Source organism: Pleurodeles waltl, chromosome 1_1, assembly GCF_031143425.1.
Source record: "Pleurodeles waltl isolate 20211129_DDA chromosome 1_1, aPleWal1.hap1.20221129, whole genome shotgun sequence".
Classification (NCBI taxonomy): domain Eukaryota; kingdom Metazoa; phylum Chordata; class Amphibia; order Caudata; family Salamandridae; genus Pleurodeles; species Pleurodeles waltl.
This window is the reverse complement of record NC_090436.1, coordinates 852,696,054-852,720,196: the sequence shown is the minus strand read 5'-3', so window position 1 is coordinate 852,720,196 and position 24,143 is coordinate 852,696,054. Positions and strand designations below refer to the sequence as shown.

At 43.0% G+C, this 24,143-nt stretch overlaps 1 protein-coding gene across 1 annotated transcript in view; it reads left to right on the top strand.

The window, feature by feature from the left end:
• The window catches only part of CARNMT1 (carnosine N-methyltransferase 1), a 340,569-nt gene that overhangs the window by 275,284 nt on the left and 41,142 nt on the right, over nt 1–24,143 (top strand). The window contains exon 9 of the mRNA XM_069229159.1: nt 10,261–10,364. Coding sequence (XP_069085260.1) covers nt 10,261–10,364 — 104 coding nt within the window. The remainder of the gene's footprint in view (nt 1–10,260; nt 10,365–24,143) is intronic.

Sequence of the window (24,143 nt, the reverse complement as noted above, 5' to 3'; positions counted from 1 at the left end):
TTTAAGTGATAGTTTTCAAACAAATTCAGAAACATTTATTCTTCCCCCAATCCTGATAAGAGGCAAGTCAGTTATGTGCACTTTTTGGGTGACCTGGTTTCCTATTACATATGAACATTTTAGTTAAGTCAAACATAGGTGAAGGGTCGGTACAGCGCACTTCCGGACGTCATGCATTGTGAGGGCCTATTGCATGCGATAATGAAGAGAATGGGGAGAAAGTGAAATAGAACAGTTGCTTAGGAGCACATACTTTGGTAAAGTGGGAAAGCTGGGATTAATCACAGGTTATGTGGTTTCACATCGTGTAATTCAGCCACTAGATATGTATCCTTTTGCTGCCCTCTACACCCACCATACTTTCATAACCTCCATTCAAACCCCCACCTGTTTTACTGCTACCCTCATGGCATCAATGCAAACCTCGGTCACACCACAGATCAAATGTGGCCCCCTAGGGAAATGTTTGCGAGTACCCATGCTACAAAGACTTTTTCGAACTGTTTTTCTAATCCAGAGACCCCAGTCACTGACAAGATCACAGACCTCTCCACCGGAATCACCTCAAGACCTCAATGTTTTTAAATTTTGTGTCTTCATGCATTTATGCATTTTCTGGTTGCTAGGGATGCTACTGCATCCATGTTTGTCCAAAGCACAGTGTGATCTAATGAAGACTATTCAGGAAATGACACAATGCTTGCATAGGGACCTCAGTCACATCACATTTAACTACACCACACTCAACACTAGCATCCCACAAGCACTACACAGCGCTCACAATGCATGGTATCGGCACATGACCGCCATGAGCTCCAAGACATCAGCCGGTAGCCCCTGAAAAACCAAAATGCCTTCTTCATCTGTACCTGTGTAGAATTTGGGACAAATAACCTACTAGAGTAGAGCCTCACAGGGTAGTGATAAATCTTACCCACTATGAGGCCAATCCTGCAGCACAGTATCTTCTTACCAAGCCTAGTGATATGCAAACTGAACTAGACAGGGTGCGCAGGAGGGGAGCTACACGTGAGGACAATGTTTGGCCCTGAGATTTTCACGAGAAGAGATTCTTGGAGGTAGCTAATCCACCCAAACAGTGCACAAACACCTCCGATCCCTCTTCCATCTGTGGTCCCAGGGTGGCCCTTAGTGTGGCCGAGGCTGTCTTTGTTAATAACAAATGGACCCCAGACATGGAGTTTCAGTTCAGGGCCATCCACCTCAATGACATGAAGGGAAATGGGTCCTTTAGGGGAGGGTTAAAGAACAGCATAGATACCCCATGTCAGGAGATCTGGGACACTGAGATAGACAGGTACACATGGATAGAAGGAAAGAGGCAACCCCTAATTGTACTGAATTGTACTGAACTCACATTGTATTCCTTATGGTTCAGAGTTAAAGGAACACTGCACATTCCAGACATGCGAATGGGCATCTCCACGCTGATGGACACCTACTGGCAGTGAGGTGAGTTCACTCACACCCAGCTCTTCCGTGGATGGTGTGGCTTCTGCTCCCTCGTCACCATACACACCCCAACCCTGGTCACCCTTGTTCACCTTACAGACAAAACCAAATGCACATTGTTTGCAGATAGCCTGGTGGGAAATACTCAAAATTATTAACAGCACTGAGCTCGACCTTAATGCAATCAAGGAAGAACCGAGAGTCATCCGCTTTGTGCTGATGCAACATCGGGATGTATTGGACTTGATGACTACAGTGGAGGGAGGTGTGTACACCAAGATCGGTGCATTCTCCTGTACTTTCATACCTGGCAATGACATGGATAACAGAATTCTGGCACTTGGCATTCAAGCTTTGCCCTGACTACAGAAGGACATGCATGAAGAGAGAGGTGCCCCTGAGCAGGAATGGTTCACGAACTGCTTCTACTGGCTCTCTTGTTGGCTGAACAGTTTGTGCATGTCATTGTTTGCCTTTTTCATTGTGTTTCTGTTTTTATGTGGTTTCCTACAATTGGGGGTTTCCTGCTGTAAAAACGCAGTCCCAAGATTGGGTACAGTACAAGTAGTTTGGGAGGTGGGTACAGACTGTCATGACTTGTTGGTTTGATGGTGCAGTTGAAAATTCATAATGACGATGGGCACAACAAGACGTTTTCATACACAATACATTTTCATACACAAACAAAGTTGCACCAACACTGTTAGATTTCCCTGTCATGAACTCTCTGTCAACCCCTGTATGTAGGTACGTGGTCAGACCCAGGCCTGAAGGTTAATGACTAACAGGTCACAGGTTGGGTAACACTTAGCCGACTGCCAAGCGCTCAAAACAGGAAAACCTGGATAGTAAGCAACAATAAAAAGATCCCTGGAGATCGTCCCCAATAAAGCGTATATGGCCAGAGGGATGTGTGCATGCTCAAAGCACCATAAATTTAGATGCCACATGTAGTGTGGTACACGTAGCCTATCAGGACATAGCGCACACAGTGACCACGCGCCTCTCAGGCCGGACATCTGGACACATTCTTGCTGGCCTGCAAAGTATCCGTGCCACATCGAGCCCCATCTGCATTCCCTATTTGGAATTGTATTTACAACGCCTTGACAACTTTTCAAATTTTTTCTGTTTTTATGCACCCACAGATATGTTTAAAACCTGCATTAACTCAATGTACTAGGAGAGACAGTCCAAAGACCCCGGTTCTATAACTGCTCTCCCGCTGTAATATTTAATTTAACAAACCATTTCCTGTTTAGCCCCACTACTCTTGCCTTTTGTTTTTTTAAGTTAAATTCTCATTTGAGCAACATCAGGGTGCAACTGAATACAAGCATTGACAGAAGGAAAGGAGCAATGGAAAATACATGGTTATTGTTCATAAGTGATAATGAAGGATGTAAAGAACACAGTGATCTGAGACTCAACTGATAGTTTAGAGTCATTTGAAGTGCCCAAATCTCTGACCCCAGAGATTGGTTTAAGCAAAGGTCACATTGTGAAGAGCTATAAAGTTGCATCCCACTTACTGATTGGCAAGATCTCTGATTTGGCTGGATTTAGTTTCAGAAAATTACTAGCCTTCCATAACTGAATGGAGTCAAATGTCTGAGGCAGACTACTTGAGGATTGCATCGAAGAAAAGTAATAGGGAAAGCATAAAACGTCTGTGGACTTTTCTAAAAACTATTTAAATAGTTTTAAAAAGAACATTTTCTCCCGTGAAATATTTAAGATGTTTGCCACTTGTGTAATTTATTTTTGTAAGTACCAGTGACTCCACACTTTGTTCCAGAGAGGATAGATATTGGCAGTTTTACAAAACATTCTAGCGCTCCCCAAGAAGAGGGAATTTTAATGTTTAATACCAAATGATGTATTGGTTAACTACGTGTCAGCTACCACGGTGCTCAAAGACAAATGCTACAAGGAGCTTGGGTCCTCTTCTAAGAAGCTTTGTAAACATAACAGTACAGTGGCACATTTTAAAGTATATATATCACCCATTGCATTGATCAGACTATAATGGATTTTCACATACCACTTAAAAATTTGGGGTGTGGTTCACCACCAAATCTTTTAAAATACCCAAGCTTGGAAAGCAATGTGCATACCTTTGTAATAACTCCTCCATCAAAAAATTAATTGTAAATGTTGCAGTGATATTATAAGTCATGAGTGACGTAATATGTGGAGTAATTAGCAGTGCAGGTGAGGGCGCAAATAAGGTTAAGGGAGTTATCGTTATTTGACATAACCATAACTGGTGAATATCTGCAATGTTTAGAGTTTAAAAAGTTACATTTTTACTGAACATTTCACCTACCTATAAAATTACTTTAATCTTTATTTAGGGTTTTTCAAACTATAAAGTAATATTTTATTACCATATGGAAAGTCAAATCCCCGCTGCACATGGCCTTTGGCCATGTCAGGGGGGGAGGAGGGGAAGCGGTTGGCCGCAGGACCTAGCCACCCCTATGCTGTTTGTGTGGGTGTGTGTGTATATGTATATAATGTGTGTGTGTATATAGGTGTGTGTATATATACATACATATATATATATATATGTTCGGTGGCATGTGTAGCTGCAGATACACATGCTGTGCATTATCCTGCCATCTAGTGTTGGGCTCGGAGTGTTACAAGTTGTTTTTCTTTGAAGAAGTCTTTTCGAGTCACGAGACCGAGGGACTCCTCCCTTTCGGCTCCATTGCTCATGGGCGTCGACTCCATCTTAGATTGTTTTCTTTCCGCCATCGGGTTCGGACGTGTTCCTCTTCGCTCCGTATTTCGAATCGGGAAAGTTAGCTAAATATCAGAAATTCGACTATATTGTTATCGCTCGGTACCGGGTTAGTGTTATCGTATCGGCACCGATCGCAGAGGCGCTCCGGCGGTCCTTCGGGGCTTCCGCTCTTCAGCGGGCCTGGTCGGCCCAAACGCATCCATCAACGAAGACTAATCGATCGGACCCCCTTTCGCTTCTGTCCGAAGTGCCACTCAAAGTATCCTTATACAGACCAACACCTGGTTTGTAATCTGTGTTTATCACTAGAACACAGGGAGGATACTTGTGAGGACTGTCGAGCGTTTCGATCAAAAAAGACCCTTCGTGATCGAGCGAAAAGACTACAAATGGCGTCGACACCGAGAGAACAACTTGAGGAGGAGGAAAGAATTTCCATCCAGGGGACAGACTCTGACGATTCCGAAAGTGAGCGAACCACGATGATGCAGAAAACAGTGAGTAAAACTGCCCTGTCCAAAGCTCACACAAAGATCGTTAAGGCCAAGGGGACGCCACCGCCAGCAGGCCATGGCTTAACCCATCAAAAAGAAGGTGACCAAACATTGGCACCGAAAAAGGCCAGAGATTTGCTGAAGACTTCCGACTCTGGTCGAGATTCCGGCACCGAACGATCTCGACACCGAGAGTTCGACTCACCCAAGGTGAGGAAAATAACGTTGGAACCGAAAAAGACTTTATCGGAAACATCGGTACCGAAAAAAGCGGCTTCGGAGCCGAAAAGAAGCTCTTACACAGAAGAGCAAGGACTTTCCAGCCAAATGCATGAAAAGCACAGATTTGAGCAGGAAATAAGTATGGGTGAGCCAGACCATACGCAAAGGAGGTTGCATATCCAGAAACAGACTGGGAAAATACAAACTCTTCCTCCAATTAAAACAAAAAGAAAGCTGGCATTTCAAGAGTCAGGAATGCAGCCAAAGGCGAAGGTGACCAGAGAAAAAACACCACCACAAAGTTTTTCTCCACAACCTTCCCCGCTACACTCACCACAGTTGTCTCCGGTGGGAACACCTTCTATGCATTCACATACGCATAGAGGGATGACGCAGGATGATCCTGATGCATGGGACTTGTATGATTCACCAGTATCAGACAACAGTCCGGACTGTTACCCAACAAAGCCGTCACCTCCAGAGGACAGTCCTGCATATATGCAGGTACTATCAAGGGCAGCTACGTTCCATAATGTAGCAATGCACTCTGAGCCAATAGAGGATGATTTCCTGTTCAACACCTTGGCATCCACCCACACTTCCTACCAGAGTCTGCCAATGCTCCCGGGCATGCTCAAACATGCAAAACAGGTATTCCAGGAGCCAGTCAAAGGAAGGGCTATCACGCCTAGGGTGGAGAAAAAATACAAGCCTCCCCCAATGGATCCTGTGCTTATAACACAGCAACTTACACCAGACTCTGTGGTTGTAGGAGCAGCAAGAAAGAGGGCAAACTCTCAATCGTCAGGAGACGCTCCACTGCCTTACAAAGAGAGTAGGAAGTTTGACGCAGCGGGCAAATGAGTGGCAGCACAGGCAGCCAACCAATCAATGGCGGATCGCAAACTCACAAGCCCTACTTGCTCGCTATGACAGGGCACACTGGGACGGGATGCAACACATAATACAACACTTGCCTAAAGAACACCAGAAACGTGCCCAGCAGGTTGTGGAAGAAGGACAAGCAATTTCCAACAACCAAATAAGGTCCGCATTAAACTCGGCAGACACTGCAGCACAAACTGTCAACACTGCGGTAACCATTCGCAGGCATGCATGGTTACGAAGCTCCGGATTCAAGACAAATCCAACAAGCAGTGTTGAACATGCCTTTTAACCAGGAACAATTGTTTGGGCCGGAAGTGGACACAGCAATTGAAAAATTAAAGAAGGCCACGGACACGGCCAAAGCCATGGGCGCGCTCTACTCCCCACAGGGCAGAGGCACATTTAGAAAGCCACAATTTAGAGGGGGGTTTCGAATGCAAGCACCAGAGCCTTCCACCTCGCAAACCAGACCCACCTATCAGGCACAATACCAGAGGGGAGGGTTTCGTGGCTCATATAGAGGTGGACAATTCCCAAGCGGAAGGGGAAAGTTCTAGACACTTAAAACAAGCCAAACCAAACAGTGACTTCAATGTAACAAAACCCCAACACTTAATACCGGGGGGGGGGGGGAAACTTACCGCATACTATCAAAACTGGACACACATTACTACGGACGCATGGGTCCTAGCCATTATCCAACATGGTTATTGCATAGAATTCACAAATTTCCCGCCAGATGTGCCCCCAAGGGCACACAATATGTCCAAACAGCACTTAGACCTATTACAACTAGAGGTCCAAGCATTATTACAAAAACAAGCAATAGAGTTAGTACCCAACCATCAGAAAGGAACAGGCGTCTACTCACTATATTTCCTAATTCCAAAGGAGGACAAAACGTTAAGACCTATATTAGACCTCAGAACACTGAATCTCTTCATCAAGTCGGATCACTTCCACGTGGTAACACTTCAAGGCGTGGTTCCCTTACTAAAAAAGGAGGACTACATGTCAACGTTATATCTCAAGGATACCTACTTTCACATACCCATCCATCCTTCTCACAGAAAATACTTAAGGTTTGTAATACACGGGGTACACTATTAATTCAAAGTGTTACCGTTTGGGATAACAACAACCCCAAGGGTATTCACAAAATGCCTTGCAATAGTAGCCGCTCACATAAGGAGACGGCACTTACACGTATTCCCATACTTTGATGACTGGCTAATAAAAACCAGCACTCAACTACAGTGTCTTCTTCACACGCAATACGTTATAGAAACTCTACACAAACTAGGATTCTCTATAAATTACCAGAAATTACATCTGCAACCATCCCAAATACAACAGTACTTGGGAGCAACACTCAACACACAAAGGGCAATTGCCACTCCAAGCCCACAAAGGGTCCAAGCGTTCCAAAATATAACATCAAGCATGCAGCCAAACCAACACTACCCAGTAAGGTTTGTAATGAAACTTCTAGGCATGATGTCTTCATGCATAGCCATTGTCCCAAACGCGAGATTACACATGCAGCCCTTACAACAGTACCTAGCAAAACAATGGACACAAGCACAGGGTCAACTACAAGATCTAGTGTTGATAGACTGCCAGACTCACTTCAATGGTGGAACCCTATAAATTTAAACCAAGGGTGGCCATTCCAGGACCCATTGCCTTAAGATGTGATCACAATAGATGCTTCCATGATGGGGTGGGGAGCACACCTCAACAAGCACAGCATACAGGGACAATGGGACAATCAACAAAAACAACTCCACATAAATCATTTAGAACTGTTGGCAGTGTTTCTAGCATTAAAAGCATTACAACCACTAATAGCCCACAAACACATTCTTGTCAAAACCGATAAAAATGTATTATCTCATCAAACAAGGAGGGACACACTCGTCACAACTGTGTCTCTTAGCACAAAAAAAATTGGCATTGGGCAATTCACAATCACATTCGCCTAATAGCACAATACATCCCAGGCATTCAGAACCAGTTGGCCAACAATCTCAGTATAGATCACCAGCAAACACACGAATGGGAAATTCATCCCCAGATCCTACTGGATTACTTCCTACGCTGGGGAACACCAAAAATAGACCTATTCGCAACAAAAGAAAACGCAAACTGCCAAGACTTCGCATCCAGGTACCCACAGCCTCAATCCAAGGGCAATGCGTTATGGATCAGTTGGTCAGGGATATTTGCTTACGCTTTTCCCCCTCTCCCACTCATTCCTTACCTGGTAAACAAACTAAGTCAAAACAGACTGAAACTAATACTCACAGCACCAACCTGGGCTCGCCAACCGTGGTACACAACACTGCTGGACCTATCAGTAGTACCTCACATCAAATTACCAAACAGACCAGATCTGTTAACGCAACACAAACACCAGATCAGACACCCGAATCCAGCATCGCTCAATCTAGCAATCTGGCTCCTGAAGTCTTAGAATTTGGACACTTAGACCTTACACAAGAATGTATGGAGGTCATTAAACAAGCTAGAAAACCTACTACAAGACATTGTTACGCAAACAAATGGAAAAGATTTGTTTACTACTGCCACACTAATCAAATTCAACCACTACATGCTTCCGCAAAGGATATTGTAAGCTACTTATTACACTTACAAAAGTCTAAGCTAGCATTCTCTTTAAATTAAAATACATCTCACAACATCATCTGCCTATCTGCAGATTACACATTCAACATCGCTTTTTAGAATCCCAGTCATCAAAACATTTATGGAGGGACTAAAAAGAATCATACCCCCAAGAACACCACCAGTACCTTCGTGGAACCTTAATATTGTATTAACACAACTCATGGGACCACCATTCGAACCCATGCACTCTTGTGAAATGCAATACTTAACTTGGAAAGTAGCCTTTCTAATAGCTATCACATCACTTAGAAGAGTAAGTGAGATACAAGCATTTACTATACAAGAACCCTTTATACAAATACATAAACATAAAGTGGTTCTCCGTACAAATTCCTACCAAAGGTCATATCGCCATTCCACCTAAACCAAACTGTGGAACTCCCAGTCTTCTTTCCACAACCAGACTCATAGCCGAAAGAGCCTTACATACATTAGACATAAAAAGAGCACTAATGTATTATATTGACAGAACAAAACAATTTCGTAAAACAAAACAATTGTTCGTAGCCTTCCAAAAACCTCATGCAGGTAAACCTATATCCAAACAAGGCATTGCCAGATGGATAGTTAAATGTATTCAAACTTGCTATATTAAAGCAAAAAGAGATCTACCTATTACACCAAGAGCGCATTCCACTAGGAAAAAAGGCACCACAATGGCTTTTCTGGGGAATATACCTATGACAGAAATTTGTAAGGCAGCCACCTGGTCTACGCCTCATACATTCACGAAGCATTACTGTGTAGATTTGTTAACAACACAACAAGCCACAGTAGGACAGGCTGTATTAAGAACATTATTTCAGACAACCTTAACTCCTACAGGCTAAGCCACCGCTTTTTGGGGGAGATTACTGCTTATTAGTCTATGCACAGCATGTGTATCTGCAGCTACACATGCCACCGAACGGAAAATGTCACTTACCCAGTGTACATCTGTTCGTGGCATGGGACGCTGCAGATTCACATGCGCCCTCCCACCTCCCCGGAAGCCTGTAGCCGTTATTAGTTGAATGAAAATTGTAAATTTGTAAATAAATATTATTTTAATACACATTATGTACATACATACCTATTCCATTGCATGGGCACATCTAGTATATTCACAACTCCTACATCACCCTCTGCGGGGAAAACAATCTAAGATGGAGTCGACGCCCATGCGCAATGGAGCCGAAAGGGAGGAGTCCCTCGGTCTCGTGACTCGAAAAGACTTCTTCGAAGAAAAACAACTTGTAACACTCCGAGCCCAACACTAGATGGCAGGATAATGCACAGCATGTGAATCTGCAGCGTCCCATGCCACGAACAGATGTACACTGGGTAAGTGACATTTTCCATATATATATATATATATATATATATATATATATATATATATATATAGATATATATAGTGTGTGTTTGTTTAGGTCATCTTTCTAAAGTTGGTCACAAGCCGTATGTTGAACAAACGTCATATTATAACTATTATCTCCTAATCCAGTGATGTCAAGAAATCCATTGGTTGTTTTTCATTTGCTCTTTATTTGGATTTACAGTTCAGATACTTTTACAGTAAACATTTGACCATCGGGGAATCCGTTATTACTATCTAGGGATGGTTTGAGTGGACCTGTGAAAAACTGGTCTCTGCAGATCTCTGCAGATTTAGCTATTGATGAATTTCAAAGGTTAAATGCTTTTCTTTGACATCAGATATGACCAGATAACTGTGATGCATTGTATATCCTGTTTTAGGTCCTCTGTTATATCACTTTGAAAATTTGGCAAATGAACTTTCAATAGAACTGAGTTATGAAGATATAAAAAATGTTATATTGCAGTATGGATTTCACATAGAGGTAAGCATACCTAACGGAAAATACTCAACATTCTGTGCATGTGTTTTAATCTGCTTTGATACCTTTGAGTCTGAACTGCAGAAGCTATCAATGTGGTAATGCTGTTCTTTGGTTTCAGACTAAGTGTATACCTGTATTAAAATATGTATTCTGTTAATTGGCATGACATGGGACGTTTCCTTGCTTAATGTGTATGTTTAACATTCATTCACACAGGTGGGTGTCAGCCAGAAAAGTAGACAGGGCTGGTTCGAGCTCTAACAAAGAGTATTTCATTTGAATTTACTTTTAAGGGTGTATATTAATGGAATGATAGAGTTGCACCCTTGCTACTCAGGTCACCCTGGCGTCTGCCAGAGCCTAAAGGAATTTGGGGGTAGTCAATGTCCTACCCAAGATCAGAGTTTGTGCATTTAATAACACTAGAAGTAGGCCCCAATATATCAGTGCTAATAGAAAGCAAGAAGTGTAATCCTGGCATGGGTAAAAGACCTGGGGACAAACTCAGTATCCCTCGGAACTAAGGTAAACCTTAACATCAAATAGAAGTGTTTCTTCTGATTCATTTAAATGCAGTTATACTTTGAGGAGCCTCAGTGAGTGCTAATACAAACCCTTCATGACAATAAATGAGCAGTATGTTTTGTTCTGAATCACAGACACTCTTGTCAGGGATGTAGAAATGTTTTTAAATGTTACGTGACCAAAGGGCAGAATGCTACTGAAATCTACTTGTCCTGTAAATAAATCCATTTGTTCCCCCTATTGCCTAATTTACTTATATGGCCTAACACATACATAGGCCTGGTTCATTTTGCTTCATTGATAGTGCTAAAAATTGAATGGTTTAAAACAATTATGCTGAAGGCAAACAGATTTCTTTTACTGCAAAGATATGTCCTTGGTAGGAAGAGCCCAATGTGGACTTGGGCACAACACTGGTGTATTTTAAGAGAAAATACCTTTTGATGGTTTTGCCTTTGCATACCGAGGGACCTTGCTGGTATAGAGCTCATCCTCTTGATGCACCACTCGGAGGGACTTCTTTCATTAGAATTAGGTACCCATGAAATGTAAGTTACAAACCAACAAAGCGTGCACACCCCCATCAATACAACACTGCTCCACTCATACTTCCAACGGTGGGGAACCCCAAAGATAGATGTCTTTGCCACACATCAGGGTTCAAAATACGAAAGCTTTGCCTCCAGGTCTCCTCACCCACAGTCCAAAGGCAATGACCAATGGATCATCCAGTCAGAAATATTTGCTTACACTTTTCTTCCTCTCCCACTCATTCCTTATGTGGTTCACACAAACATCCTTCACACTCATTCTAATCGTCCCAATATGGGCTTGACAAGCATGGATCACAACCCTACTACAATTGGTTGTGCCACTCAAGAAGCTGCCAGTCTGGCCACATCTTCTCACTCATGGGCAATGGAAGGCATATGCACCCCAACCCCAAACAACTGAATCTAGTGATCTGGCTCCTGAAGTCTTAGAAATTGGGTACCTCAATCTTACACAAGAATGTATGACCATTCCAAAAGAAGCTTGCAGACCTACCACATGGGCATGTCACAAAGCTGAATGGAAGAGATTTGTGCATTATTGTCCAGCAAAATGAATCCAGCCACTTTCCCCTATGGTACCTACTCCATTCACAGCAAGCAGGCTTTGCATACATGACTTAGGCTACACTTAGCAGCGCTCGCTGCGCAGATGCAAAACGGACAACACATGTCTTTGTTTAAAAATCCAGTCATTAAAGCCTTTATGGAGGGATTGAAGAGTCATTCCTTCCTCCGTCCCACCAGCACCAGTCTGGAACCTTAATATAGTTCTTACCAGGCTTATGGGTCTAGCTTTTGAAACATTGCATTTGTGTGATCTACAGCTCCTCACATAGAATGTAGCGTTCTTGGTGGCTGTAAAATCTTTAAGATGGATAAGTGACTTCCTAGTGTTCACTCTAGAAGAACCTTTCTTCCAAATCTAGCCAGATAAATTGCTCCTAAGAACAAACTCAAAATTTCTCCCTAAAGTGGTAATTGCTTTTAACATTAACCAAACCATTGAGCTACCAGTGTTCGTTCTGAAACCAGACTTAATGGCGGAAAGAGCTTTACATACCTTTAATGTTAAAAGCGCTATAATATAAAACATTGAGAGGACAAAACGTTTTCGCTAAACTCAGCAACTCTTCATAGCCTTTTTAAAACCTTTAAAAGGTTTCGCCAATATCTAAAGCAGGAATCACAAGGTGGATAGTAAAAATGCATTCAAATTGGCGACTACAAAGCTAAGCAATTGTTACTTGCTGCTCCAAGAGCTCCGTCTACAGGTAAAGAAAGAGCCTCTAAGGCTTTCCTAGCAAACAGTCCACAGATGGATATCTGCAAAGCAGCTACATGGAATAACCCACATACATTCACAAAACACTATTGTGTTGATGTCTTAGCTAACAACAATCTAGGGTGGGCCAGGATGTATTACAAACACTTCTTCTTGTGCATCTATGTTAACCATTCGCTAGCCACTCCATTTGGGAAGCTCTGCTTTACATTTGTTGCTAAGCATATGCATCTACAGCCAACACATGCTACACCTGTAATATGTTATCCTGTAAGTATACATTTGTAGGGTGTAGTGCTGTATATTCATATGCACCCACCCTCCTCCCAGAAGCTAATGACGTACACATTACTCAAACACTCCTCCTTATCAAATCATTACTTGCATATTCATCTAATTTTTTACTGCTCCTATCCTAAGCTTAACCAATGAGCCAAAAAGAATCTAACAAAGGAGCTGATGACCATGTGCAATACAGACTAGAGGAGGCATCACCATACCTCGTGACTAAAGACTTCTTTGAAGAAAAACAAGTTGCAAACGTCCAAGCCAAACACTAGATGGCAAGAGTTTGCTAAGCATTTAAATCTACAACGCTATACACTGCCAATGGATGCTTACAGTGTAATTAACATATTCTGTTTGCATTTGCAAAGCCCAGTTATTTGGGTTAATCTTAAACCCAGGTTAATCAAAATTGGAGACCAGTTCAGTTGGATCCTTGCATACATACATATTGCATGTGTGATTCTTTAACCCCTTCGCTGACAGGCCTTTCCCCCCTCCTGTGCCGAGCCTTTTTTTGGCTATTTGGGGCAGTTCGCGCTTAGGCCCTCATAACTTTTTGTCCACATAAGCTAGCCAAGCCAAATTTGCGTCCTTTTTTTCCAACATCCTAGGGATTCTAGAGGTACCCAGACTTTGTGGGTTCCCCTGAAGGAGGCCAAGAAATTAGCCAAAATACAGTGAATTTCGTTTTTTTTTTTTTAAATGGGAAAAAGTGGCTGCAGAAGAAAGCTTGTGGTTTTTTCCCTGAAAATGGCATCAACAAAGGGTTTGCGGTGCTAAAATCACCAGCTTTCAGGAACAGGCAGACTTGAATCGGAAAACCCAATTTTGCAACACAAATTTGTCATTTTACTGGGACATACCCCATTTTTAAAAAATTTTGTGCTTTCAGCCTCCTCCAGTCAGTGACAGAAATGGGCATGAAACCAATGCTGGATCCCAGAAACTTAAACATTTCTGGAAAGTAGACAAAATTCTGAATTCAGCAAGGGGTCATTTGTGTAGATCCTACAAGGGTTTCCTACAGAAAATAACAACTGAAAAAGAAAAATATTGAAATTGAGGTGAAAAAAACATAAATGTTTCTCTACGTTTTACTCTGTAACTTTTTCCTGCAATGTCAGATTTTCGAAAGCAATATACCGTTACGTCTGCTGGAGTCCTCTGGTTGCGGGGATATATAAGGCTTGTAGGTTCATCAAGAACCATAGGTAACCAGAGACAATAAATGAGCTGCACCCTGCAGTGCGTTTTCATTCTATACCGGGTATACAGCAATTCATTTGCTGAAATATAAAGAGTGAAAAATAGCTATCAAGAAAACCTTTGTATTTCCAAAATGGGCACAAGATAAGGTTTTGAGGAGCAGTGGTTATTTGCACATCTCTGAATTCCGGGGTGACCATACTAGCATGTGAATTACAGGGCATTTCTCAAATAGATGTCTTTTTTACACACACTCTTATATTTGGAAGGAAAAAAGGTTGAGAAAGACAAGGGGCAATAACACTTGTTTTGCTAATCTATGTTCCCCCAAGTCTCCCGATAAAAATGATACCTCACTTGTGTGGGTAGGCCTAGTGCCCGCGACAGGAAACGCCCCAAAACGCAACGTGGACACATCACATTTTTTTAAAGAAAACAGAGGTGTTTTTTGCAAAGTGCCTACCTGTAGATTTTGGCCTCTAGCTCAGCCGGCACCTAGGGAAACCTGCCAAACCTGTGCATTTGAAATTTAGAGACCTAGGGGAATCCAAGACGGGGTGACTTGTGGGGCTCTGACCAGGTTCTGTTACCCAGAATCCTTTGCAAACCTCAAACTTTGGCTAAAAAAACACATTTTCCTCTCATTTCGGTGACAGAAAGTCCTGGAATCTGAGGGGAGCCACAAATTTCCTTCCACCCAGCGTTCCCCCCAAGTCTCTCGATTAAAAATGGTACCTCACTTGTGTGGGTAGGCCTAGCGCCCGCGAAAGGAAATGGCCCAAAACACAACGTGGACACCTACCTGTGGATTTTGGCCTCTAGCTCAGCCGGCACCTGGGGAAACCTAGCAGACCAGCGCATTTTTGAAAACTAGAAACCCAGGGGAATCCAAGATGGGGTGACTTGTGGGGCTCTGACCAGGTTTGCAAGCAATCCGGCTTTTGAAATGCTAGGAGAGACTTCAAAGGGAAGGAAATACATTTCCTTCCCTTTGAAGCCTCTCCGGGCCTCCCCCACTTAATCGAAAGAGAAATGCAAAGCATTTCTCTTTCAATTGAGCTGGAAGCTGAGCTTCCAGCGCGATGGGGGAGGCTCTGTGACAAACAGCACGCGCTCGCGTGCTATCACAGGGGATGTGGGGTGGGGGTCGGGGGTGGAAGGAGAAGGGCTTCCCCTTCCATCCCTGCCTTTGGGGGGGTGGGGGGAAGCACACAGAGGGAGCGGTGCTCCCTCTGGGCTGTGTGCCGAGGACGTAATGGTTACATCCTCGGCATAGCAGCACTGTGCCGCAGGACGGTTAACTTTGTAGGGCTAAAAATAAATAAAAAGGTCTTCAAGCTATTTAGCTCTGCTCTGCACAGAATGCATTAAACTTAGTCAACAACCGTTGGTAACCTAAGGGGATGTTGGAGAACAGTAGACTGTCATCAGCAAAGAGCAGGGCGGGCACCCTCTGCCAAGCCATTTTTGGTGACTCTCACCCATCTCTGTCCAGCAATTCCACAACCCTATTTATATACAATGAAAATAGTGTAGGGGCCATGATGCAACCTTGCCTAACTCCTTGACCCTTATTGAGTCAATTATTTGGCCCTAGCCCCTCCCCCCCACCTTACTCATGCATAGCTTTCTGCATGTAATCGCACGATGATGGACAACAGATTTGAGGGAATCCTAGCCAAAACTATCTACAACCTATCCTGGGTGCCGAGTCGAAAGCTGTACACAAATCAACAAAGGCGACATTCAGTCTGCCCCTGTTGATTGCTGCAGTCTTCCAATAGATGCAAATATCTTGAAAGACTTCATCGATAGTGTTTATACCACCTCTGAAACCCGCCTGGTAATCTGTCAACACATCATTATCCTTTTTTCAGTCTTGGAGATGAACTAGCACCTATTTGCAGAAGCTCTTCTGCAGCGCACCTCCCAAACTAATTGGCCAATAGTTACTTGGATCACTACGTTGGCCCTTTTTATAAACTGGTATTATTTCTGCCATCTGCCAGATAGTATCTCCATACCCTTCAAAATTGCATTAGATAGGAGCTTAATATAAGGACCCCACACTTCAGGGTGGTCCAGGTATAGGTTATTAGGGATCCTGTCCGGGTCTGGTGCTCTGGATGCTAGTCTAGTATTAATGGCTACCAGTAGGTTACTCAAATGGACCGCCCAGTCCTGGGACTGGACAAAATATTCCAGTTCACCCCGGTTACCATTAACATTCTCTGCAGCTATTTTCCAAAATGTTTTTTATCCTTATTCATGGTTTGATACAGGTTTTCCCATAAGGTTTTCTCCCATTCTTTCTTAGCTTTAGCCAGTTCCCTTCCATATACTGCCCTACATATCACCAGATCACTCCTACACTTAGTTTTAACTGTGGTTGTTAAGCATGCTTCCACTGTCCTACATGCTTTATTGTACTTTGTTACATCCCTCAAGTTTTTAGTATCATCCCTTTTTCCTTGGGCTAAAAACTCTGATCAGTGGGAAAAGTGCTTCATGCCCATCCTGTAGAGCTGTTTCTCTGTCCCTGAGGGAGAGGTAATTCAATTGTCCTGCCTCCTCTACAAACTTAATAACTACTGCTTCTAAAACCTCTGGGTTCCTAACTACCCACTGCCACCAGATGGCTTTTCCTATATCATTATGGGAATATCCCCTACAGATCTACTACCTATAGGCAAAGGTCTCTCCGCTATGTTTCCCAATAGTCAAGCTCAAGGCACTATGATCACTCTCGATCCTATTTATTACAATCATATAATAAAAAGGCCATAGCTTCATATGAATTAATGAGTAATCTATTCGGCTAGAGTGGCCCAGTCTATCAAAATTATATCTGCTTTTGCTATCTGAGGGAGTTCTCCATTTGCTGCTCTTAAATCACACCTTAACGCCAGTGCCAGCAACTGCGTCGCCCTAGGCATCCGTTTCACTAGAGGCAGCTCTAACTAGGGAATTTTCAACTTACTATCTTGCTCAGATGTTAGATCTTCCGGGACGGCCAGCAGCAGTTCAATTGTTGTACTTAGATCTCCTCACACTATTAAGCTTCCTTTAACAGTTAACTCTTGTTAGATCTGTCAGCTCTTAGCCTGTCTTTTTGCTGCTGGACTCCTGTTTTTGATCCTGTGGTGAATTTGTTTTTTGCTGGCTTTAGGACTCTGGACACTTTACTACTGCTGACTAGTGCTAAAGTGCAATATCTCTGTCTAAATAGTATTGGTGATTGGTTTATCCATGACTGGCATATTTGATTTACTAGTAAGTCCCCAATATAGTCACCATGTGTGCCCAGGGCCTGTAAATCAAACGCTACTTGTGGGCCTGCAGCACTGATTGTGCCACCCACATGAGTAGCCCTGTAAACATATCTCAGACCTGCCACTGTAGTGTCTCCATGTGCAGTTATATACTGCTATTTCGAGCTGACAAGTACAGCCACTTGCACGCCCAAACCTTCCCTTTTATTACATGTATGTCACCCTCTGAGGTAGGCTCAAGGCAGCCCCAGGGGCAGGGTGTAGTGTAGTAGATGGTAGGACATGTACTGGTGTGTTTTACATGTCCTGATAGTGAAAACCGAATTTAGCAGTATTTCACTATCTGTCCCATTGAGTTACACGGGGATTGCCTTAATGTATAGAGTTTAGGGTCCCTCTACTCACAATTTAAAAATACATCTTTTGGTGAAGTGGGGTTTTAAATTGTAAGTTATAAAATGCAATTTTTGGGCATTTTCTTGCTTAACCATTCTGTGGCTCTGCCTGTCTGTGGCATACACATCTGGGTCAAGATTACTCTAGACAGTCGCACAAAGGTAGCTGAGTTGTGTCCTATATATCCTGATGATTATTCCTGAGTTAGAGTGGTGAGAGGAGCTGACTCTTGCACCTGAATAGGGCTGTGCCTGTCCTTACACAAAACATTCTCAAACCCTCTGGGGTATGTCTGGGGCCAGGTCAGGAAAGACAGGGTCTTGTGCACTACAAAGCCATCTCTTGGAAGTTTTCCAACTTCAAAGACATAAATGGGTATAAGTACTGGACCTCTGACCCCACAAAGTTAGACCTCTTGTGGATTGAAGACATTCAGCCAGGGAGAAGAGCTGTATCCTATAGGAAGGACTGCCACTCTGCCTGTTGCTTTGTTGTACTGGCCTGCTGCTTCTGTCCTGGGAGTGAAAGGACTGTACTTTGCTTTCTACATATCACTGTCCAAGGTTCTCCAAGGCCTTGAGTTGAGTTTGCCTCCTTTTAAGAGGTCTCAGGGACATCAAAGACATCATCTGCCAGCACCTGAGCTCCTCCGCTGACAGCTCTGTCCTGTCAAGTGGTGCCAAATCCAGTCTGGGCCCTTGAAGGAGGCTTTTTGTGTGCTCCAAGAAGAAAATCCCCACATCAGCTCACTGTCATTCCGAACCGATTCATCCCTGCAAGAATTTGACGTATTGCCGCTGCCTGCACCGGATCGTGGTCCCCGCTTGATGCAGCCACCACAGTTTTCAACACAGGCCCCAGCTTTCCATAGCAGCACATCAGAAGAACCACTGCTGCATGAGTTTCTAGCATGGCATCACTGGAGTCTGTGATGCATTTCCCTGACACTGATGCAACCCCTGCTTCATCGCTGTGAGATCAACACATCGTGGCTTGACTTCAGACACATCGTCCCTGGGCACCATTTTCTTCATCGACACAGCACCGCAGTAAGGAACAGTCACTTTGTGCCGTAACTGACACATTACCTCCTTTGCGGCAGGAAGGAACTGACGCATCACCTCCCCTGCTTAGCAGTAAGGAACCAACACATCACCTCCCCTGCAACAGTAAGGAAACAACGCATGCCTGGCTTTTTTGATGCATCACCTCCCCTGCAGACTGCATAGTCTGTTTTTGACACATCTCAGGAAGTTTGCCTCAGTGAAGTGCTTCATTGATTTCAAGGAACTACAATTGCATTCAATCTTTTAAAACTTATATCTTTGCTTGTGTATGTTGGACTTTTGTCATTTTGGTCTTGTTTTACCCAGATAAATATTGGCCATTGTTCTAAATTAGTATGGAATACTTTACACATTGCCTCTGAGATAAGCCAGACTGCTTGTGCCAAGCTACCGAGGGGAGGGGGGTTGAGCAGGGATTATCTTGGCTGTGTGGTTCCCTTACCCTGACTAGAGTGAGGGTCCCTAATTGGATAGAGTGCAAACCACTGCGAACTACAGACCCGATTTCTAACAACTCTAGAAGGGTGTTCTCATGCATGTTTATAACCTTGGACTCACCATTGCAAACATTCTCCCAATTATATATAAATTGAATAGTTCCAGAGAGCTGCACAAAGGAAGGTCCCCCTGAACACCAGTATGTCTGGAGAGTCAACAGAGACAGATCTGATTTTACATTGGAGCACTATAGTAACCCAAATCATTAGACAACCCCTCCTGATGGTTCCCCTGTGCTTGACTGAACAGCCTTTTTACAATATTATGTAAACCATTTCTGAATATAGGAGCTGTTCTTTAAGTCTCCTGGAAGAGGCATGTATCGTGGCTGTCTATGAAGAAGCCCCATTCTAATTCAGCTAGCTTCATACTAATTCCAGCTACATTCCAAGACAAAACTTTGATCTGTTTGGACTGGCCATCTTTGGGAATTAAAGGGTCACATACAATACTAGCCCCAACCCACAGCCACTGATTGCCCTGTTATAATTCTCCAGCGGATATTCCCTGCCAATATTCTTCAAGGACATTTCCCCACCATCCCTTGTTACTGCAAGGTAGTTCTTACATTCCCCGTATGTAGCTAAAGCTGTACTCTTAACCCCGAGCTCTGTACCAGCATTGCTTCTCACCAAATTGTTTTATACATGAACTGCTTACACACAGCCAGTTGGCTTCACTAGGCCCTCTTATCCTTGATATCCACTGTTCATCTAGAATTGCAGCATGCAACAATTCTCCTGTTATTGGTGCTTTAGCTTGAACTTTATACTTAATCTGAATTTGGGTTTAAGCACTACAGATTTTACATGCATCAGTAGACGTAAGGCATCCCCCAAGCCTTTGTGCTTGAAAACAACTCTCACCAAATCATAGGGGTCACCGGGGGTTTCAATCCTCTCAGCTCTTAAAAGGTCACTCCTCATAATCGAGTAGCAGTTCCTAATATCCCGTAACCAATTAATATCTTTATTAGGGAGTCCTGACCTTCCCTTGCACCAGCTGTAATATTTGGTACCTGAATTAAATTAACTTGGCTTTGGATCGATAGAACTCAAGTTCAAAGGCAAATCCCCTTATTCACCCTCCCTCCAGATGGATATGATTGAGAACAATGTGAATAAGGTTTTTGCAGGGAAGGACTGTCACTAAGTGCTCCACTCTGTGTTTGCAACACCCTTGGAACTTCAGTCCTTAGGTCCCACAAGAAAATTTTTATCTTGCCCATCAGACTCACTTGCAGGTAGGTCTGGGTCAATGTACACATCTCTGTTCCATGCCAAACACATTACTGTCCCAACAACAGTCTTGCACTTCATCACCAGAGATTCCCTAGGAAGTGCCCCACTAAGAAAGGTTTCCAATACCTCTAGCCAGAGGTCTCGTTCCCAACCCTCTTTCTCTCCCAATGCACCTCTTCATTTTCCTGTGGATAGTCTTATTCTTTTACTGAGACAATGAAAAGATCTCAATGGGTGCAATCATCCTATTTCCCAGTCATGTATTCTTGTCTGTCACTCCTGTTATTTCAGCCGATTAATTCTCCATAATTTCCTTCTGCTGGGTTTTCCAATGATGAGTCCTAAGGTCCATAAAGCTTTGTATAGGATTTGATTCAAAGAATGCAGCTCCGGCAAGGCCAATGTCCCAGAAGGTAATTTTCATAGTCATTGTGTTCAGGGAATCTGGCCTAGCAATGTAAAATGTTTATATACCTTTTGGTTTCCTCTCTGTATAGGAGTTTCAGGATTTTATACACTGAAAGTCAAAGGTATTTAGAGGGTGCAGTGATGCAAAAGTATTCAGATGTCACCTGAAGTGAAAACTACCTGAAATAAGTAGAGTATGAAAGGCGAGTTTTCCAACTAACATTTGCAAACAGGTTGTCTCATTGTATTATGCAGATGCAGCAGCTGGGCACTCCTCCACTTCACCCTAGCTTTTTGCTTACAATTCAGCGCCTTCGTAATGAGAAACACAACCGTACTATTATTATTAAGACCCACTATTTACCTTTAAAGTGGAGCTTTTGTATTTGATGTTATAAGTTGTTTGTTTACATTTCTCACGTAAATTATAAAAGATTCAGTCCTCTTGAAGAAACAAGTGATTTATTAAGACAGCTGCATGTATCTGCTTTTCTTTACTACTAACAATAATAATCGCAACGGTTTGTTTTGAACATACTGCATTAGCAAAGCAAACCTACACACAAAAAGAAAAGAAGAGTGTGGCAAAATCGAGACAGAAGTTTTACTGAAAGGTTGCAAATGCTGAAATAAAAAGGGTATAAACAGAAACTTATTGTATAGTAGATTCATTTGACAAAGGGCTGGTATTTTGTTGAATTCTTAAAAAAATAAAACGTGCGAGCATGTTTTTACTGTAAATTTCATGTTATTGACGTGAAAAAAACAGATGCACGCTTAAGAGCAATTAGTGATTCGCACTGTACCTTTATTTTATGGGACGTGTAAGCATCCAATCAACTAACAGTAAAGCCAAAAATCGGCAATGAGATTTTTTGCTATAGTAAATTCATCCAATAACATGTTTTCTCAATTTCGAGCTACTTAACGTTGCATGTGCAGTTTACCAAAAGAACTACTTCATTACATCCGCAAATTCTAATGGAAACATAAATGTGACAATGAAACTATCTTCAAGATGCCACGCTTTTAACAGACAACCTATCTAAGCAATGTCAAACCATTAAAAACACATGAAAGTCAAGGGCTGAAGAGGGATGACAGAAAGCCCACTCTTCTTATAGTTCCTTACACTGTTTTTTTTGTTGTGTGTGTTTTTTTTAGATCTCGCCTATCGGACAGCTCAGGTTGTCTGGTTGGGAAAACCCTATTGCATTCTTACCAAAGCCTTGGAGGTGGCTTAGAGCCCACCCACTGCTTATCATTGTTAGGTTTTATTGTCCTCTACATTTGCTTGCTTCTTATTGGATTGTTTGCTTCCTCTTATTGTGTTTGTCCGCCCCTGGAGTGCAGCTTCCTTACCAGCATTTTGATTGGATAGCTTATATTCTTTCATTACTCCTATTTAGGAAACTACTTTTTTCTTTTTCCTTTACATCATTTCAAGAGGGTCTGTGCATTTTCTAGTGCTCTCGCTCATGTTCTGCTTCGCTACAAACATCCACTGCTCATCTGCACTCGATGTTCCGCTACTTCTTGTATGCTGCTCGCTGTTGTGTGCTTTACCCCGGCCCTCAATGCTTTGTGATGCTCACTTCCTTGTTTACTATACTACCCTTGCTCCACCACACTCTGTGCTGCTCTTTTCACTCATGTCCTACTTTGCCTCCTTTTCGGTTTTATTCCTATGTTATCTCACCCTCAACATTGTGTCCACCTACCTGATCCTTCTTTACTCTCTCTCCACCCCTCGCAAGCATTTTTTTGTGCACTTTGTTTTGGCACACCAGGTGACTTCCATTTGCTGTTATATGCTCCAGTGTATCAAAAGCTCTTTCATGCACTTAGTCTTTGTATTGCCTGGTCTAAATGGCGTCCATAATCTTTAAATCTTAAATTGGTCAGTAAAAAATGGAAAATGGCATCCATCATTCTGTAGCTGTGCGCATTGCGTGGTGACAAATGTGCACACCCGCAGAATAAAGCTATAAGCAAAATCCTTTTCTCTTTCTGCTGATGCTGCACAGTATCCCCAGACCACATTGACAAAGACCTATTGACTTTTCAAGGCTAGTTGAAGTAATGATGAGAAGAATACTTGTAAGAAGAGCTCTCTCCTGTTCGCTTCTGAGGGCTATTTGTTGTGTAAAAGCACAAGTGGGCAGGATAAGTCTCTGGGTCACCATAGCACGAGATGAGCTGGAATCACACGTTGTTCATAGCAGCACTGAATGAGCTGCGGTCGCAATTCTTGGTCACAGCAACACAGAATGAGAAGAGGTCTAGCTTCTTGGTCAAAGTGCACAAACGTCCACGATTCTGCCATTCTTGAATAGAACCACCACTTAAATTCTAATGCCTGGCAACATCTGGGGCATGCAGTGTGCTGTCCTCCCTCTGGAAGACCCCATCAGGGTTTTGTGCTTCTGGGTCCTCCTCTACAGTCACAACTCGTGCAGGGTTGTCGGGCTCCTTCTGTTCTCAGCAGGCAGGTTGGCTTCTAGGCACCATAGCCCAGGTAAACAACTTCTTCCATAAAAGGAAAGGTTTTATGTGATAAGCCCTCACCTCTGGGAAGCTGGCTGTCAGGTAGGCACCAGCTCTGGTTAACCTACAGTCTTGTGAGTACTGTTTCCTCACTCCTTTCCTGGTCATAGGGAACTTGGAACTGGAAGAACAAATGGGCCAATGGTTCTTTCTTTTTAGAAAGTGTTACAGAAAGACTAATATGCAGCTTCTCCTTGTAAAAGGTCAAATTTACTTTCTAAAGGACCCTTGGGGCCTATATAAAAGTCTCTTGCGCCGCTGGTGCGTCACTTTTTATATGGGAAAGTTTTATGCATGTAAATAAGCCCCCTTGTCTTCTCCCCAATTCAGTGTGCAGATTTTCTGCCTCCAGCTTTTGGAATTTCAGCACTACACTTTCGCTGTCTGAGAAAACAACTTCATCTCCGTCTTGTGTACAAGGGCAGGCCAGTGGCTTCCAGTATGGATTCCAGAGACCCTACTTACTCTGACTTACTCATACACAATACATGTACC